Source organism: Dreissena polymorpha, chromosome 7 (assembly GCF_020536995.1).
Source record: "Dreissena polymorpha isolate Duluth1 chromosome 7, UMN_Dpol_1.0, whole genome shotgun sequence".
Classification (NCBI taxonomy): Eukaryota; Metazoa; Mollusca; class Bivalvia; order Myida; family Dreissenidae; genus Dreissena; species Dreissena polymorpha.
This window is the reverse complement of record NC_068361.1, coordinates 61,472,976-61,487,546: the sequence shown is the minus strand read 5'-3', so window position 1 is coordinate 61,487,546 and position 14,571 is coordinate 61,472,976. Positions and strand designations below refer to the sequence as shown.

The 14,571-nt window shown below is 34.5% G+C and overlaps 1 protein-coding gene across 2 annotated transcripts in view; it reads left to right on the top strand.

Annotated features, from left to right (window-relative positions):
- Positions 1 to 14,571, top strand: part of LOC127837847 (endophilin-B1-like) — a 48,110-nt gene that overhangs the window by 21,022 nt on the left and 12,517 nt on the right. The window contains exons 4-6 of one of the 2 annotated variants that reach the window (XM_052365254.1): positions 2,721 to 2,854; positions 5,546 to 5,638; positions 12,353 to 12,370. In XM_052365254.1, the coding sequence (XP_052221214.1) occupies positions 2,721 to 2,854; positions 5,546 to 5,638; positions 12,353 to 12,370 (245 nt within the window). The remainder of the gene's footprint in view (positions 1 to 2,720; positions 2,855 to 5,545; positions 5,639 to 12,352; positions 12,371 to 14,571) is intronic. The other variant, XM_052365255.1, reaches the window with a different exon arrangement.

Below are 14,571 nucleotides of genomic sequence, written 5' to 3'. Positions count from 1 at the left end.
ACTTATTCGCGCTGATTGCGCAACAGCGAGATACTTCGCGCGACGGTCGCCGAGACATCACCCAAATTTTCTTGTCGCTTGGAAACACCAGGATTTGTCACGTTGCATCGATTGCGGTTTTTGTATTACTAATTTAAAAACCAACAATGCTCATTGTTTTTGGAAAAAGCTCATGGTTTCAGCACATGTGCACTTTAAAAGCTCATTGGTTAAAAATAAAAAATTATCAATGATTGAGATACAGGTTGATTGCAATATTATGTACTCGTCAGGTGTTTTATTTAGCCCACACCATCAATTGCTGTTAACACCCTGTGACTGATAAGTGCACATGTTAAATATTTAAAGTATATTTAAAACGATTTTACATTCACTTTATTCAATGTTTAATTGTCAGGGCCAGACCAGTTATTGACAGAGGAGGAAATTAGACATTGGAAGCATTAGTGGAAATGTTAAAGGGGAAGAAAAACAGGGCAATGCCAGTGTAAAATTGTCTAATGAAATGTAAATTAACCAGAAACATTGATCTATAAAGAAAATAACCCATTTAACAGTAACAGTAAGACTCTTAATATTTCCCCCATTAAGGAAATAACGCGCACAATTTTCCCCCCAAAGTCGAAAATCACGCGTAAAATTTCCCCCATGTAAGGGCTTAAGGCCCCACAACCCAAAAATACCCCTGTTTAAGGCCTTCAGTATATGACTGTATTGATAAAAAACAAATAATTACTTGCCTTGCTAGACTCTGTTTTACAAAATATTTAAAAAGAACAAACATTAAAAACAATGATATACTTAAACCATTTCAAGCAATCAAAGGAATTATTATTTTACTTTTATTTAAAGATGAGGTTTATATCATTTTTATTATCTGACATTATAAATTTCCCACATTTGTAGACATCATATGGCCAGTCATATCTGTTGGCCTATGAAGATTGATTATTTTCCTGAGTATGCATATGAATTCATAACTGACTGCTTAGTGCATTCAGTGAGACATGATATTTTCCAGATTATGATGTCAACAAGGTGTCCCATGTGGTTAGAAATGTGCATATTTGGAGTTTTTGCTGTATCAGCTTATTAATAATACTTGCGTTGGATGAGCGTGAAACTGTGATATCTTGAGACAAAATATTAAGCTGATATAGTAGATTTACACTTTCAAACTGTCAGTTTATTAACAGTTTACCACTAAGATATGTATTTTTATGCATTTTTAGTCCCTTAGAAAGATACGTTTAATTGAATTCCTTTCTTACTAAATTAAAGTTTTAAAGGCTTCATTTCCAACCCTAAGTTACTGATGAGCAGCAAGCAGCATAAAACCTGAACAGACTGGACTGCGAGTTACTCACACGCTGTTCTGGTTTAATGCTGTTTGCACATAGCCATTTTTGCTGTGCTTCTGAGTGGGAAAGGGTTAAGACTTCCTAAAATAGGCTAAATCAAGCTCTTTTCACCTTGTAAGAGTCTACTTGCAAAGTATTTTGCATATTTTGGAAAAACCCACTGCACATGATATACAAATCTTGTGGAGTTTGCAGTCTTTGGTAAAAAAAACAATGTGCAAAGATAACAGCAAAATATGTGTGACATTGTCTGGAAAGAAAAACACTAAATCTGCCGTGTACGCTTGTAAAATTGATATGTGATCTCCAGCCGAAGCCATAAATACCAGAATTATCATTCCAATAATGGGTGATCAACATAACATGACAGATTTAGACGTCCAGTACAATGTTTGTCAGTTAAAAATCTTGAGCATTTTACAGAACAGATGGGCTGTTTGTTTGCTTCTGTCAAATTTTACTTGCTTGTTGTTTCTGGATTAATTCTAGGTTTTATGCATAAACGAGACGATTGTAATATTGCTTAGTTACACTCGGGAAATGAAAATGGAAATTTAATGTAAGCTTGCAAGATATTGAAGATACATCTGAATAATCCAGTCATTGAACTATGCTTTGGAATTGCATTTTTTTTAAATACTTGCTTAAGAGCAAGAAACTGTTATTTTAAGAGATACTTTATGAATCAATATAATATCTCTCCCTACTAACATGTCATCAACCATATTGTCTCTTAAGTTACTAGTGTGGATTTATAAAAAAACAAATTAATGCAGTATTTATGTTATGTCCAGTGTGAGCAACCTGTGTCTAACAATATATGATGCTAGTGATGAGTTGAGCTATCAAATAACAACTGTGAACTAAGGTATCGAATGAGTCGCACTATGGGACAATGGGCTTAGTGCATGTGCGTAAAGTATTATCCCAGATTAGCCTATGCACTCTGCGCAGGATAATCAGGGACAACACGTGGCGTAGTGGATATGGTGTCCGGCTAGTGATCGGGAGGTCATGGGTTGGATCCCCACTGTGGGAGCGTTCTTTAGATCTCCCCCGTAGACACCAAGGAAAGGGACTCGAGAGCGTTTCATATAAGCTTAGGCTTGTTATGCAACCGAGCTTAAATAAATAGGTTTAAAAAAAAAAAAAAATTTGTTGGTGTATATGGGATTTTTGTTTAGAAGAGACTTCTTTTGAACAAAAGATTCTATAAAAAAGTAAATAAAGTGTCATCTCTAATTACCCTTTTTGTACTACACAGGCTAATCTGGGATTTCCCTTTACACACATACATTAAGCCCTGATTTCCCAGAATGTAGATGGCATTATTCTTCTCAACATTATTTTGTTTTGCAGGTAATGCGCTGGTAAAGACAGGTCAGACAGAGATTTTGATAGGGAATGCATACAGAGAGTTTGTCACATCAACAGCAAACAACTTCCTTCAACCACTACAGGGCTTCCTGGAGGGCGACATGAAAACGATAATGGTAATGTACATTCCCAAATAAACATCCCCATCGTCATTGTACCATAGATTCCTGAAAAAAGGCCCCAATCAATGATTACGCACATTTCCAAATGAACACCCCAATGGTGATGTACATTTCCCAACAAACACCTTTATCAGTTGTACCTTACATTCCTGAATAAACACCCCAATCAATGGAAGTGTGAATTCCCATATTATCACCCTAATTAATGGTACTTTACATTCACGAAAAAGCAACCCTATCATATTAATACATACCGTACATTCTCTAATAAGCACCTTCATCCTAATGAATACATTGTTAAACACTGTTGCAATTTATCAACTTTAAAATAACATGACAACGTACTTTTTCAAATAAGCACCCCCATCACAATGAATACATTATCAAATTGTGTAAAAATGAATTCATGGCACTGTGCTTTCCCAAATAAGCACCCCCATCATAATAAACACTAAAAAAATATATTCACAACTATGGTAACCCTACTCTCCCATTTAAGGACAATCCATCATAATTAGTACATACCGTCCAAATAAGCACCCCCATCATAATTTATATATTTTAAAACACTGTAAAACACTGTTAAAATGACTTCTCTTTAAAGATCCGTAAATGCTCAAAATCAACTAATACTTAATAAAGAAAGTTAACCCATGAAAATCAGTGTTCCTTATAGCAAAAGCCAAAATTTCAATGCTAGATTTGGTCTGGTAACATATCTTTTACAAGGTACAAAATTCTCATTATTATTTTTTGTAGGACCATATATTCCATTATCAATCCCCCGTTGATATCCGAACATTTAAGACGGAATGCGTGATTTGCTTTGGTCCGCAAGCAGTTGGTAAACACTGTTGAATTACGCAATTTGATGACGGCAACTACAGATTTCTGGGATATCTCTCATAGATTATGCAAATTATTGCAAACCAATCGAATCAAAAAGTGACTTGAGACCATCCGTAAAACGAAACAAGATGACATTGTGAAACAATTTTTAAGTGCTAAAAAGTTCCAAAATGTTTGTATTTTAACTTTTTTACACCAATGCTACTTGTTTTAGGGTCTTCCTATTGTAATTATCCTTTGTATGGCACTGTTTGTTGTTGGACGTTTTTACATAGCATAATAGTATTGGGCAGTGTTAATCGATCTTCAAAACAATCATGGTACCATACTTTTACAAATAAGCACCATCTGTGATTCTGGAAACATACTGTACATTCCAAAATATAAGCACCCACATTGTTATTAAATTAATTGTAAGAAAATTAATCACTTTGAAAATAAAGTATTTTTATTAACTGATTAAACATTTTGTTGTACTTCACATGTTTTTGTTTCATTAAATATACTTAAAAATTGAATATTGAATTTATGAAACTTCAAAGTCCCCACACACTACACGTTTATATGTTTCACAGTTAAATATTTTAATATTCTAGAAAAATTATCAAGATTCTCGCTGCGATTTGATAGTGTTATTAAACAAAATATAGGGATGTAGATTATGCAAAACTGCAGGCCCCCCCATTCCTTTTAAATGCTCAATTCTTTGTATGCACCACTCTTCCTTTGTGCCTCTTTCATATGTCGATGTTCTCATAAATACAGACACTTGTTTTTTATTTGTTGTTTATGATATTATAGAGTAATATACAGAATAACTTGTTATAAGTATCAACTATAATTATGCTCAATGAATACTTGTATATAAGTACTTTTAAAAGTGGTTACAGCGCAATTAAGTCATTCACGATATAAATTTAGACTTTGTTAATGAGCAAATGATTTTGCAAAACCGGCACGCACAGATATGTCCATACATGCCATACGTCCCGGATTGTCCGGGGCAGTCCCGGAAATGAAGAACTTGTCCCGCTGGCCCGGAAATCTGTCAAATGTCCCGGAATTTACATAATCCATATATACATGTACCTTATCTTAGGCTTAACTGCACCTCGAATCAATATCTGCAGCGTCTCCATGACAATGCCTACCCGAATAGGCAGACTACTCTACGTGTCAAAATCGATCAATTAACAGGGGTCCTGTTATCATATCGATTGTCTCACGTTCGCGGTCAAACCGAAAAGGCGGCATTGTTTAATGTGGTTGTTAATTGACTTTAATCTTCTACGTCATTATATCTCGCTTCGTAAGGGCAAGGATAGTTGTTTACACATCTGAAGTCCAACATCGCTGAGTAAAAAATTAAAAGCAGTTTATGTTCGCACGTTTAACCGACAAAGAAGTTCAGTAAAAAAGTAAGCATATTAAAACGTCATCCTAAATTAATTATATAAATGTTATAAATGAATAAAGGCGTATCAACAACTACGCGTTACACACCGGTTTTAATAACAATAACGCAGTGACGTCACCATCTATGTTTAGAACGCTTACACTGAAAACACGTGGCTTGTATCTAGTAACGGAAGTAGTAATGTTTAATTTGACTTAAATAGTTCAAGTGTAATTCGGATAGGCTTTCGAACTTTTGCAATTAACGATGCGAAACAAAAAAAAACGTACCAAAAATGCATATGTCTATAAATATCGCTACATTTTATACATGTCCCGGAAAATCGGCAAAAGTCCTGGACAATTTAACTCAATGTCCCGGAATTGGTCTGAAAAATTATGGCATGTATGGATATGTCATTATCTTACAACTGTTTTCAGAAGGAGAAGAAGATTTTAGAAACAAAGCGGCTGGATTTGGACTCATGTAAAAGTCGTCTCCGTAAAGCGAAGCAGGTTGCAGTTCAAACTCAGGTACATTTATGTGACTTTCATCCTTAAAAAAAGTTTCTCAAAACATCTTGGCTATTTAGGCATTAGCTTGACTATTTTTATTGCCTAGTTCACTTTCAAATTGTCCAAAGTTATAAGAATATAGAAATCGTCCCGTTGGTGCAAAAAGATACCATGTTCCTTCTAATTTCAATCTCACATGGTACCTTTTTGCATCAAGAGGCGCAATTGCCTAATAGTGTATGTTTGCCAGTTACAGTGACTGTGGTCATGTTGCTGTAACAATATGGAAAGAAGTTGATAGCAAAATATTTAAAGGGCAAATGCTTGAACAATTTGAATAAATTGTTTGGGATGTTAATCAATGTATTTCCAAAAAATGCTTGTATCATTTACTTGCTCTTTCATTACCATAATTGTATTATTTCTAATTAATTGATGCTTATATCAGGCCTAGGGCTAGGGTGTTATTTAGAATAACACTGCATTATCCGGCATCTTCCAAGTGTTTAAAGGGTTTGTATAGGATCTTATTGATTTAATTCAAATCAGATAACATTTTGATGAATAAATGAATTAATATTACCAATAAATAAATGAACTGAGAGTTTCATACAATTGCTTTGTACAGTCCAAAATTCATTGATTTACGATTGATATAAACATTGTTCGGAAACCTAAATTAGTCTGTGCAGTTTGTTGATACAACATAATAGTGTTTCTGCAACTGATATGCAAGTTAATGTGTCAGTCTGCATCTATAAAATGTAGTATGAATTTCATTAAAGAGAACAATATTTCATACACTGTAATTCTAATATCAATCCACAAGACAGCATCATAAATTGATTCACGTTATAAGTTCTGAGCTCATTTATTAATAAATTATTGCCATGCTGTGTTGTCATTGGCCAATACATTAAATTGCATTTTAGCAGGTAATATTCAGGGCTCTCGTTTGGCCGTTTTTGGGGCCGAATTTTAAAACAGTATACTTTTTTCCCCTATTTCAGCTAAAAATTCCCCAACCAAAAAAAAAAATTTAAGTGTTGAATGGTTGGTGAAAAGATTGTCTAAAATTCCCCTTTTCGCCCAAAACGACGCGAAATTTCCCCCTCTATGGGCCTTGGCCCCAATCCCCTAAAATGAAACAAGGGCCCTGATATTTAAATTCATATTGTCTACAATATTGTCTACTGTAACAACGAAGTGAAACATGTCTAATAAAGCCTGTCAAAGCTGTCCATGATTAAAAAATCAATAGCACATATGGTACATAGTAACAGCAAAAGAGCACGAAACTCTGATAAACGCATGCTATTTTTCATACCTTTATTTGCATCAAACAATATATAATCACACTAAAAACTGTCAAATGCTCCAGTATTGATTATAATTAAGTAAATATGCAATCAGTTCAATGGGCGCTGCCATATTTGAATTTCACCAAAACTCTTGAGACCAAAATGGAAGGTTGGAGAACAAATGCGAGCCAAGACTCACCTGCATTATTTTGGAATCTGTGTTGTAACGGAATATATATATGTACATGGTACCATTAAAAGATTGTGAATTGATTTTATAAAAAAGCTTTCTTTATATTTATCTGTTAGTGTTAGATTTGCCGAAATAAAATGTTGAGTGAGAACTGTCAAATCATATTTACTTGCTTTTACTTTATATTATTTTTTACTTTATTTACTTTACAATTTACTAAGGTTTTAATTTGAAAATGTATTAACAAGTTATTTACTGGTTTTGCATGAAAAGTTCGTTTGCTGTGGGGATGAACAAAACATAAAAATGCATGAACATACAACCTTAATATTTGAAGTGTGAATATTTTTTTTAATTGCTAAGGTTCACAAGTGGCAATGTTATAGTTTCTTCAACGGCGAATAAATAATTGCACAAACATTTCTGTCAATTAATGTACATGTTTGTTGACTTTAAGTAGAAGCCCATGCCTGCGGGCAATCCATATGGACAGATGGAGGTCAGTGCCAGAAAGAATAACTTGACATTGTCCATATTGTATGAGCCGTACTCTGAGGAAATGGGGCTTAATGCATGTGCCTAAAGTGTCCTCCCACATTACTAACGGAATAAACTTGATTTTCACCAAGAAAAAACTTGTTTACATTGAAAAATACCCGAAAAACAGAAAATGTCAACCCTGATTATAAGACTGCTTATTGCACAAGCCAATCAGGGACAACTTTTTATGCACATGCATTAACCCTTTCAGCGCTGGAACCAAATTTTAGAGGCATTTGCAAACAGTTTGGATCCAGATGAGACGCCACAGAACGTGGCGTCTCATCAGGATCCAAACTGTTTGCTATTCTGATAGTATTCTTTGAAAAAAAATAGAAGAAAATGCTAATTTTAGAAATTCAGCAGACGACATTTTAGCAGACGACAAATTTCCCTGCATGCAAAGGGTTAAGCCCAGTTTTCCCAGAGCGAGGCTCATATGTATTTTTCATGTGTTGATGTAAATCTCGAAGTGGTCCTTTTCTTTCCAGCTGTGTTAGTATTGTGTAACTTAAACATTATGTGTCCTATCTTTCTGCAATGTGCTTTCTTCTGCATATGTCTCAATTTGTTAGCTTGTTTCAATATGTTAACTTTATTTTTTTTAACGCAGGTTTAATAATATGTTACCAAGAGTCCTTAATTCGTTCCATACAATGGATGGGGTCAATATTTACTAATTCTGATATAGAAAAAAGGATATTTCAATTGAATTGCATACATCTTTGAATTCTAAATTGAAGTTTGTGGTGTTTCTTATTCATTATCATAATTCTCAGCAACAACAAAAAATGAATACAAGAAAATAATAATTTCACTCCTGATTGTAATTTGAGCAACCTTATAATCAATAGAATACAATAATTGTTTTGAGAGATGTTAATATTTTGCCATTCAACAAAGATGGAACCAAAAGGGAAAAAAGCTTTGAATGCCAAGGAAAAAAGTCAGTTGTGGCCTTTATAGTATCAACAATTGCTGATTTAATACTTATTATGTTGCACATGTAATTATGTCAGTAGTGTATCAACGGTCTGGTAAATTACGCCTTATTAATGCATTGAAAACGTTGGTGTTTATGCAATTTTGACGTAATTTTCGCTTAAGTTCATACACAGATGAAATGCAGATTTTTTCCATGCTTAAAAAATGTCGCTTTAATATAAATCTTTGGAAAAAATCTAATCGGTTGGTACAAACTCAAACATGTTTGTACCAATGATATTTTCAATTTTTAGCTCGGCTGTTTTCGGAGAAAACTCCGAGGTATTGTCATAGCCTCTTCGTCGTCCGCCATCCGGGCGTTGTGCTAAAACCTTTACATTGGCTCTAAAATTAAAGTGCTTCCACCTACAACTTTGAAACTTCATATGTACATGCACCTTGATGAGTTTTACATGCCACACCCATTTTTGGGTCACTAGGTCAAGGTCACTGTGACCTCTAATATAAAACTTTAACTTTGCCTCTAAAATTAAAGTGCTTCCACCTACAACTTTGAAACTTCATATGTACATGCACCTTGATGAGTTCTACATGCCACACCCATTTATGGGTCACTAGGTCAAAGGTCAAGGTCACTGTGACCTCTAATATAAAACTTTAACTTTGCCTCTAACATCATAGTGCTTCCACCTACAACTTTGAAACTTCATATGTACATGCACCTTGATGAGTTCTACACGCCACACCCATTTTTGGGTCACTAGGTCAAAAGTCAAGGTCACTGTGACCTCTAATATAAAACTTTAACTTTGCCTCTAACATCACAGTGCTTCCACCTACAACTTTGAAACTTCATATGTAGATGCACCTTGATGAGTTCTACACGCCAGGTCACTAGGTCAAAGGTCAAGGTCACTGTGACCTCTAAAAAAAAAAAAAATAATCTGACAAGATTCGCAGCCGAGCGTGGCACCTGTTATGCGGTGCTCTTGTTATTCATTCAAATCATCATAGTTAATTGAGTTTGAAAATGAGTTTATCAGGTCTATACTTTCAGATGAGTGGTCATTTTTCAAAATTGAGCAAAAAAGAATAAGTCATTTTGTTGGATGGTGTGTCTGGTGACATGTTGCTTGTGTTGATTCTAGAGCCCTGCCCGCAGCCCTGTTAATCTACCAGTTGACAATCCGTACGCTGCTATGCAGGTCTGCTAACAGTGCATGCTTCATTTGTGTCATGTCTATGAATCTGGGATTTTCAGTACTTTTGATGTTAGTTAAATAAGGTCCCCGTTTCCAAATGTGTTGCAGAGCCTTAAGAAGAAAGAATATTCTTCAAAATGTAATTGTAAAGTTAATATTTTATTCATAAACACAATATTCTGTGTGAAGTGCAATTCATTTTTAGCTTATAAGAAATTGCTAATAAGGATATCTTATGAATGGGTTAGTGAATGTGGAAACAGCAATGAAACAAGTTGTTTGCTTAAATTACATTTCAACTATATTAATTTTGCGGACATTGAAATAAAAATTTGGTGGTGAATTTAAATAATAGATATTTTCTTCCCTGTGATTTAAAGCAAATTATAATAACATGACTTTTATCAAAATGTCATTATGAGAATAATTCAAACAATGTCCTGCTGGCATTGAAGAAATGTAAATTTTTAAGAAGTTTACAAGGAAGAGAAAACTCCAGAATCAGACATTGTTACAAGTGGGGGAAATCATTCATGTTGTTATGCATGAATGGGCTTGATCTGCTTCAGTTGCCAGTATTATGTAATATATGAGCCGCATTCTGAGAAAACTGGGCTTAATGCATGTTTGTTAAGTGTTGTCCCAGATTAGCCTGTGCAGTCCGCACAGGCTAATCAGGGACGACACTTTCCGCTTTTATGATGTTATAAGTTTCAAGGAAGTCCCTCCTTACCGAAAATGAAGTTTAGGTGGAAAGTGTCTTCCCTGATTAGCATGTGCGGACTGCACCAGCTAATCTGGGATGACTCTTTACGCACATGCATTAAGCCCAGTTTTCTCAGAACAACGCTCAGTTGATTGACCAGGTGTTGCACTTTATTGTGTAATTTAGTTAATTGACCATGTGTTGCACAAGATACCATGAATTGAATATGAGGAACAAAGTATTCATCTTTCACGTTTCAATTTTCTGATAATATTGCAAATATGAGCAGATCTATGGGCTTTATGCATGCATCCCAGATAAGCCTGTGCAGTCTGCATAGGCTAATTGGGGATTACACTTTCTGCTTTTATGGGATTGCTTATTTCTATGAAAACTATTCTTAAAGAAAATCTAATCTCGGGCGCCAAGTGTCATTCCAGATTAGGTTAATTAACCCTTTCCCACTCAGAGGCAAAGTGAAAATTGGGATGTTAAAACAGCATAAAACCAGAACAGTCTGCGAGTAACTCGCAATCTGTTCAGGTTTTATGCTGTTTGCTGCTCATCAGTGTCTACGGATTGGAAATGAAGCCTTTAAAACTTGAATCTAGTAAGAAAGGTCTTAATTAAATTTAACTTTTTAAGGGACTTCAAACGCGTCAAAATAGGTATCTAAGCGGGAAAGGGTTAATCTGGCAGGATACTTTATGGCCATGAATAAAAGCCCGGTTTTCACTAGGACCAAGTCATATATTTGTGTGTATTGTATTGCAAAACTGGTGTGATTATTATTCTGTTCTTAGCCTCATAGCACCAATGATACACCTAAGATTAATTGTATTTTAAGTATATGATTCAAATGTATTTACATATGGACCGTGCTCTGTGAAAAAGGGGTTTAATGCATGTGCGTTAAGTGTCATCAAAGATTTGCCTGTGCAGTCTGCACATGTTAATCTGGGACAACACTTTCCGCCTAAATTAAATTTTTGCTAAGAAGAGACTTTATTTAAACAAAAAATATCAACATCGGAAACTGTCATCCCTGATTAGCAAGTGTGGACTGCACAGGCTAATCTGGGATGACACTTTACGCACATGCATTAAAAAGATAAATTTGATTGGTGTTGGATGTGTGTTGGTATGTGTTGTGACCATTGTTTGAGGTGAACATATGCTTCTAAATAGTGGAAGTTTCTGTAAACATATGTCAACAGAATAATTAAACTTCAAAACATTATTTGTCAAGTGTTTTGCATCTTATGGAATATACTTCTTGGCATGAACTGAAGATTATTTATCCTTATTCTACTTACATGATTATTCATATCTTAAGCCTCAAGTTTGAATCACAATAATTGTGAAAACTTATGTGTAACAAGTGTTGTCTTTGGATATTTTTTTTTAGAAGAGACTAGTTAGATATGTATATTAGTGTGAAAGTCTAATAAGTAAATTATTTTGCACTTATGCAAGCGTTGTATCCATCATTTAAAATACAACAAAAACACTTAATGTATTTAACCATTGATTGAACTAGACAAGCAGACGAAAAGTTTTGTGGTTCATTGTATTTGATTGTATATTGGACAGGCCAATAAAACAGCAGCTGGCACAAAATGTTGGTACTCCATAATTTACCATGATTGTTCTAATTGTCAATTTATCAGTGAGTATTTGAGTAAATAATATACCGATTCCTTCTTAAAGTATTTAAAGTTGAGATTGTTTATATGGTTCTTATGTTATTGCTGCTTTTATAGCCTGAAAAAGAGTACTGGGTTCATCTGATTTGTTCTAATTTCTGTGTTTTCCATTTTTCCATTGCTCTCTCGCCACCACTAGGATGATGTGATCAATAAAGTAAGTTCAGTGTTGTAGACTGTAAGCAGTGTATTTTGTTCAGTGTGGGGACCTCAGGCCCTGGAATCCTGCATGAGGTGAAGCTGCAGCAGCATTTGACCCTCCGTCCCGGAGAACGGGGCTTAATGCATGTGCATTTAGTTTCTTCCCAGATTAGCCTGTGCTGTTTGCACAGACTGATCAGGGACAACACCTTCCCCTTTTATGGTATTTTTTTGTTTAAAGGAAGTCTCTTCTTAGAAATTATCCAGTCTAGGTGGAAATTGTCGTCCCTGATTAGCGTGTGGGGATACGGAAATCTCTTCTTAGAAAATATGCAGTCTAGGTGGAAATTGTCTTCCCTGATTAGCGTGTGCGGATACTTTAGGCACATGCTTTAGTCCCATTTTTCCAGAGTGTGGCAGCAATATTTTTATTCTCAGATTCTTTTTTTATGGAATGCAGATTTACGTTTTCATCTCTAACTTACTTACGTCATAATTGGGTATAAAGCGAACCTATTTTGCGAAAGGTTAGCTGTACTTCTGTATGCTTGCTTATTATGCTATCTTGATTTGAAACTGCATTTGCATTTTGTTAAAATGCAAACTTTAGGAATTATATAATATAAATGTTACTCCTCTAATTCAGCATGGTTTTGCAAAGATTTTCAAAGCTTGGGCTAGTATAAATGTACTTAACCATTTCCCACTGAGAAGCAAAGTGAAAATGGCTAAGTGCAAACAGCATTAAACCAGAACAGCCTGCAAGTAAATCACAGTAAAAATGAGGCCTTTAAAACTTGAATGTAGTAAGAAAGGTCTTGAATTAAATGTTATTTTCTAAGTGACTACAAATGCATCAAAATACGTATCTAAGTGGTAAAGGGATAAGTCAATATTCTACCCCAACTTTGCTCAATGTTTCGTTCAAATTTTTTTTTTTACTTAACCCGGAGTTTCAGGAGTAATATTTGCATATTCTCATGGCTTATATTTGATATGGTTTGTAAGCTGACCAACAGCCTCACTACTCGACTGAATGTTCAGAGCACTGGGGCCTTATCTTGCTTTGAAACTGCATTTTCAGCTTGTCTAAATGCTATCTGTAGTTTTGGTATAATATTTATGATACATGTCTATTTCAGCTTTCTTAACGGTGACTGCCGATTTATATAAGACTTATCTGGTAGATAGATTTTGAAAATTTGTCTTAATAAAATATTTTAAACAAATATTTTTGCAGATTGATGCAGAAGTGACAATTTCAGTGTTTTGTTTGTAATTAACAAAACTAAAAGCATGTTATTAAGAATTAAAAAAAAACATTGTAGTCTTAAAGTGATAATTTTTTATTTATCAGTAATTATCAGTTAAATATATGAATATGTTTAACCAGCTTTTTAACGAATTCAAAATCCATTCAGGGTATGAAAGGGGCCTTTTCACAGATTTTGGCATGTTTTGTCATTTAATGCTTTCTATTAATAAATGTAAACATTTGCTCTAAAAAGCTCCAGTAAAAAATCAAGAATAAAAAAAAAAAGGAACCTTCAACAGGGCTCAAACCACTGACCCCTGGAGTGCTGGTGTAAAAAGTGTACCACTAAGACCCCTCGACCATCCTTCCACATACACTGAAAAATATATATGTTATACTATTTATAAGCAATCCTGGTAGTTTCACAAAATATAACGACAACAACAGAACTCTCCAAATTATTCAAGCGTTTTGCGTTGCAATGATTTATAATTTTCAGGTTTTTAAATCGTCAAAAGATGCATATAATGGCTATATTAGAGCATGGTAAATGTTCAGTATTACTGTTTCCTCACAAATATCATAAATAAATAAAGAATTTGCAAATCTGAAACAACATTTATAAATTTTGCAAATTTAACAAAACTTGAAAATGCCCCTTGAAGTATGATGGGCAGACTGTTAGTAAATTTGCATGTTGACAAATCTTGATAAGATTTGAATATACATGTAGCATGGAGTTCTACACTTAAATTGGAATGACAGGTTGGTTGTAAATTGCAGTGATTGTCACATGATGTACTTCTTTGCGTATAATATTGAATTTACTGTTGTATACAAAAAGCACCAGATTATGCTGGTGAGGGGGGTGGGGGTGGAGAGGGTTTATCCATTGTAAGACCCAACCAGTCAAGGAAAATTTCCCTGAGCGACGTTCTGTTGATGTGTGTTGGAAGCTTGCA